The sequence below is a fragment of the Carcharodon carcharias genome, chromosome 1 (genome assembly GCF_017639515.1).
Source record: "Carcharodon carcharias isolate sCarCar2 chromosome 1, sCarCar2.pri, whole genome shotgun sequence".
Classification (NCBI taxonomy): domain Eukaryota; kingdom Metazoa; phylum Chordata; class Chondrichthyes; order Lamniformes; family Lamnidae; genus Carcharodon; species Carcharodon carcharias.
Window position 1 is genome coordinate 236668771 of NC_054467.1, and position 6000 is coordinate 236674770.

Sequence of the window (6000 nt, forward strand, 5' to 3'; positions counted from 1 at the left end):
TTTCTGGAGGCGTTATTCCAGTGCCCTAAATAATTTTTATCCCTCAATCACATCACAGAGGCAAATTATCTGGTCATGATCACATTGCTGTTTGTGAGAGTTTGCTGTGAGCAAATTAACTGCTGCGTTTCCTGCACTGCCACTTCAAAGTGCTATGTAAATGTGAGTTTTCCTTTTTTTATTGATAGATTTTTGCTAGACAAGATGGCACCCCCCCCCCCTCCCCCCCCCCCACCATTGGTATAAACAGAACAAAGCACATAGAAGCTGGCCCACATATACCCAGGAGCTGCTAGCAGTCTGACATTTATTACAGAGAAGGCTCTCAAACTAATTCTGCATCACTAAGCTCTTATTAATACTGACCTATTTATATGACAAGGAGAAGATATAGGAGAAGGCCATTCAGCCCCTCAAGCTAGACAAGATATAAAAGGATATGGGACCAAGGTAGGTGGATGGAGTTAAAATGCAGATCAGCCTTGATCTCATCAAATGGTGGAGCAGGCTTGAGGGGCTGAATGGCCTTCTCCTATACCTTCTCCTTGTCATATAAATAGGTTAGTATTAGTAAGAGCTTAGTGACGCAGAATTAGTTTGAGAGCCTTCTCTGTAATAAAGGTATAGGTCAGGCTGCTAGCAGCTCCTGGGTATGTGTGGGCCAGCTTCCATGTGCTTTGTTCTGTTTATACCAATGGGGTTACTATTAACGCATCTCAGGTTATCGTCAAAATTTCTTACCACATAATGGGCAGAATTTTGCCCTTGATGGGTGGGCGGGCCCCACCGGCTTGGCGGCAGGCGGGCAGCCAATCGCCACTGCCGAAATGGGCCTCGCCGCCATTTTGAATGGGCGGACCAATTAAGGCCCGCCCAGCGGGCCACTAGACAGGAAGTGCTATGCACTTTTTGTGCGGCTGTGGGGGGCCGGGGGGTGGGGGGGGCGGTGTTGAAGGATTCCCCATCTGTCAAAGTGCGCTCTTTCATGCATGCTCGCAAAAGAGCGCACTGCTCTCTGAGACTAAATGCTGTCTCAGGGAGAGCGCTGGAAGTTTTATAAACTTGACGAGATGAGATGGGACATGTTAATAAATATCACATAAAGTTTATTAAAGTTTTTTAAAACAGACATGAAACCCCATCCCGCCGGTGGATGAGGTTTCGTGTATTATCAGAAGCCCGCTGGGGGTCGTGGCCTGCCCACCAGCCTTAAAGTTGGACGGGCAGGGCCTTTAATTGGCTTCATTATCATGTCAATGGTCTCAATTGGCCACTGACAGGTCGGCAGGTGGACAGCTGATCGCACTGTCCGCCCGCCTTCCTGAATATTTAAATGGGGCGGGATGATGTTGGGGGTTCCTCCTGATGTCATCCCGCGTCATTTTCGCGTTGGCGAGCGGGCCCCGCCCCCAACTCACCGACGGAAAAATTCCGGCCAATAATTCAGCACACTGACATCACTTCCCTGTCAGGCCAAGGTGTGAAAAATAATTTCAGACCACTGGCGTTTTATTTAATGACCGTTTTTATCGGAGATCATAGATTCTTACAGCGCAGAAGGAGCTCATTCGGCCCATCGTGCCTGTCCTGGCTCTTTGAAAGAGCTATCCAGTCCATCCCACTCCCCCGCTCTAGCCCAAGAAAACTTTCTTTTTTCCAGTATTTATCCAATTCCCTTTTCGAAAGTTAGAATCTGCTTCCATCGTCCTTCTAGGCAGTGTGTTCCAGATTATACCAAACCCCTGTGTAAAAAAAAAAGTAAGTTTTCTCTGCCACTCCGTCATTGGAAATGGTTTGGCCTGCGTTGTGAGCATCATTGATATGCAAAACTTTAGGAGTTCAATGGATGCTTTTTTAATTTGTCAATACGACCTCAAAGACATAGTGAGAGCCAATATCGAGGCTTTTGACTATGATGTAAGTGTAACAAAATGAATTTTTGTTACACTTCTGTTTGTGCTACTCCTCTGACCTCAAATAACAACACCTTTTATCAATATAACAACTCTAATATAATTAAATGTCCCAAGGCACTTCGCAAGAGTGTCATGATGCAAAATTTGATAATGAGCTGCATAAGGAGACAATAGGGCAGATGACCAAAGTCTTTGATCAAAGGGGTAGGTTTTAAGGAGCATCTTACGGAAAAGGGGTGGAGAGGTTTTGGAAGGGAATTCCAGGGCCGAGGGCCCTGGCAGCTGAAGGCACGGCTGCCAATGGTGGAGCGATTAAAGTCAAGGATGCGCGAGGCCATTTTTCTCACACTCTCTATATTTGCCTCAGGTATGCCAGAAGGCTGGCGAGATCTCCTTAATGAAGCAGCAGATGAAGGATTCGCAAGCAGACGTGGCCCAGAAACTGAATGAGATAGTGGCATTAAGGACACAATTAAAGGAGGCAACATCAGCGCTGAGGGCCAAAGAAGAGCAGGTCCTCACGCTGAAGGACTCCGTCAACGCCAAGGGCATAGAGCTGGAGGTGTGTGAGAACGAGCTGCAGAGGAAAACCAGCGAGGCCCAGCTCTTGAGGGAAAAGCTGGGCCAGAACGAAACAGAAATTTCAGGGTTAAAGCAGGCCCTGGCCACTGCGGGCCGCCAGAACTGGTGCAGTGAGGAGCCACCCGAGGAGCCAAGGGACCAGCTGGCCTGCGAGAGTGACGAGGCGAAAATGCAGAGGCAGAACGAGGACGCGGTGAAGACCTTGAAGAAGCAGATCGAGCGGCTGCAGGGGGAGCTGAGGCTCGAGCGACAGCAGCACGAGCAGCAGGCCACCCACTTCGAGGAGGAGAGGCAGACGTGGCAGGAGGAGAAGGAGAAAGTCATCAAATATCAGAAACAGCTGCAGTTGAACTATGTGGAAATGTACCAGAAGAACCAGGCACTAGAAAGCAAACTTGACGAGATAAGCTCAAAGGCCAATTCTCCCACAGCCGACGAGATCAAGCAATGGACGCCATCCCGGCTCGAACGGATAGAATCGACCGAAATATAATCTGTGCGAATGACTGTACACTTCATATTGATGTCGATGTGGGACCATTTACATGTTTTGTCTGTTAGATTCTCAGCCAACCCGTGTGTTTTGTTTTTCATTTTAGCACAATGTCTGTCATGGTGTGATTGAATCCAAAATCTGGCCTCCACATTTTTACTTTTTGAAACTGGGTGTGGTCTAACCATCACAGCCCTTGCCTGCCCTGCCCCTACCCCCTCCACCACCACCTTTACAGTGATACTGCATTTCCTTTATGTTTCTGTTCCTCAGCAGCTGGAGGTGGGTGGGGGTAAGTGGGGGGGATGGGGGTGGGTGGGGTGGGGGGGGCCAGCATGGGGAGAAGGGGTTGTTCTGGTGACTTGCTTCTTGGTTTGTGGCAGTGTTGATCTGTTACTGGCGAACGTGCTAGTGCAGCCATTCCCTGCTTGGCATTCTGCCACACCCCGAGTTCTGGGAATCCAACAACCAACCACAGAAAAACAAAATACTTGCAGATGCTGGAAACCTGAAGTGGAAACAGGAAATGCTGCAGAACGCTCCTAGGGGCAGGCAGCCGGCTTGTCCATGAATCATTCCTGCCCGCCGCCCTATCACAGACTTTCCCCTTTTCATTCCTTCCTCCCTCCATTCCTTCCACCTTCTGCCCCTTTCCTTCCCCCTGACTGTGCACTTACTTAACAACCGTTTGTTCTCCAATATCATCTCGCTCTGGTGAAAGGTCATCAACCTGAAGTGTTAACTCTGTTCCTCGCACCACCGATGATGCTGCCTGACCTGCTGAGCCTTTTCCAGCGTCTTTTGTTTTTATGTCACATTTCAGTCACGTGTTCCAATGACTTATAGCCCGGAAACATTGATCGGAAATTTCCCTGCCCCCACGAGTGGGCGGGAAGATGAAGGTGGGTGTAAAATCAGGTGGCCTGGCAGGGGCACCACGCCTGTTGCCTACCTGCCTCTGCTGGGATTTTACCAGTGGAGGGTTAGGTGGCAGGCAGCCCTTTTGCCCTTGGGCCAATTGAGGCCTTAAGTGACCAATTAATAGTCACTGAAGGGCCACCTCCCACTGCTGCAGGTATGTTACCATCCATGGAGGGGTGTCCAGCCCATGTGGTCAGGCTGCCGGCTAACCCTTGGTGGCATGGCTGTAGGCTTGGGGCTTGCGGGGGTGGGGGACTCTCCTGTTTGGGCACTGTCCAACAGAGATCCCACCACCCCCCCCCCCCCCCCCCCCCGCCTCCCCAATGGTGATCATCGCCTCCACTTACTCCCCCCCTCCCCAGCCTCCCAATCACAATTCCCCATTCCCCTTGCCAGGGCCCGGCTGACTGGACCTGGTGAAACCGCCCTAGTCTGGCCTACATGCTGCTCTTCGTGGGGGACTCTTTGTAGTACCAGCAGTGGCCACCCCTCATGGTGGCACTGGAGAGCTGCTGGCCATCTGATATGCTGGCAACTCTCAGAGGTGGAACATCCTCCCCCGATGCGACTGGAAGCCACGACCTGAGCCGCTTAACAGCCAGACAGCTGTAAAAACAAGTCATACCTTTGCGGCCCTGCAGAGGCAGGCTGAAGCCCAACTTTTCTGGCCATCCATTGCAAGCTTTTGGTTGTGTTGCATCACCAAGTGGTGTCTTACTTCAGCATGGCCTCATTTTTTGCTATCATGTTATCATTTTACCAGGGCAGGTCAATGAAGTTAAGTTACAGATCAGCCGTGATCTTACTGAGTGGTGAAATGGGCTCTTGGTGCTGTACGACTTATACTTCTGTGTTCCATTAGTAAGGGATTCAGTCTGTGACAGGTGCGGCAAGAAACTGCAAATCGGGAAATGAAGAGACAAACTAATGGTGACGTAAATCTTCCATCTCTAGCACAATCTATGTGAACGGCACTTTTTATCACTGCAAAAGTGCATAAACTACCTGTACCAACCATCAGTTTCTGTGAAGCTGGCACAGCGGAATCATGTAATTCATACGATCAAATACAGAGCATGGTGCTGCAAAGAAATGGCACATCCATCCGTATCCCCATCTCCCTCTTCTGAATCCCGCCATGGAGTTTTTATGTTTCAGTAGATGAATAATGTGTTAAATAATACTTAAAACTCAAACATTCATTGAGAATGACTCAATTTTGATGAGAAGCACCAAGCTACAAAGTACTTGCTGAAACCACTGTATTGTGCATTAACAATCTCGGAGGCTATAATCAGTTGGTTTATTGTGTGCCCTGCAGTTCTTCTATATTTTTTCTATGAAACTGCTTATGTTTGTAAAGCCCTTTAAACCCGGATAAAAGGTCTTCAAGCACTGACTCTGACAAAATAGCCCTATCGACCTGCCTTCTCACCAAATCCTCCATCTTTTTCCTTTCAGAAACATATCCGATTGCCCCCCGAACCCTATTACAATGAATGTTCACTCTGATGGCCTTGTTTGGGAAATTATTCCACAAACCTATTCCCCTTTTGGTGGAAAACCAATTCCCTGACATTGCTTCTCGTTTCTAACTTCTACCCCTGCCTGTACCATTGTGAACAATTTGCTTGGATCAGTTTTGTCTATCACTTACATAACCTTGAAAGCTCAATTCCAAATCTATTTCCAGGGACAGTGAGCCCAAACATTTTTCCAAATGTAAAAGTTTACATAAGGGTCTTCAAAAAGAGCTATCCATTTGGTCCTATTGTCCTGCCCGTTTGCTCATATCCTTTTAAATTTTGCTTTCTGTATGCGCACATAGTAAAACATAAATCTATTTTTGTTCCTGTTATATCTTTCTCTATGTTGCATCAGAGGTAAAAGCACTCGAGCAAAGTCTGGAGATAATGGCATATTTGATGATTTCTTGAACAGGAATCCAACCTGTGCCCCATACACTTAAGCAGCAAATGATGCCCTTTCAGTAGCTCACATGGCTTTGCAGAACCATCTTAGAGTCTGGAACTCAACGCAAACCTTCTGTAATTAAGTAGCGCTGCCAAACTGGCCGCATTGGTAGCT

The 6000-nt window shown here is 48.2% G+C and overlaps 1 protein-coding gene across 4 annotated transcripts in view; it reads left to right on the forward strand.

Moving 5' to 3' along the window:
- The window catches only part of LOC121285277 (leucine zipper putative tumor suppressor 3-like), a 56819-nt gene extending 53552 nt beyond the window's left edge, over positions 1-3267 (forward strand). For all 4 annotated transcript variants that reach the window (XM_041201913.1, XM_041201815.1, XM_041201847.1 and 1 more), the window contains exon 4: positions 2284-3267. In XM_041201913.1, coding sequence (XP_041057847.1) covers positions 2284-2991 — 708 coding nt within the window. In that variant the 3' untranslated portion in view covers positions 2992-3267. The remainder of the gene's footprint in view (positions 1-2283) is intronic.
- Positions 3268-6000: the final 2733 nt, after the last annotated feature.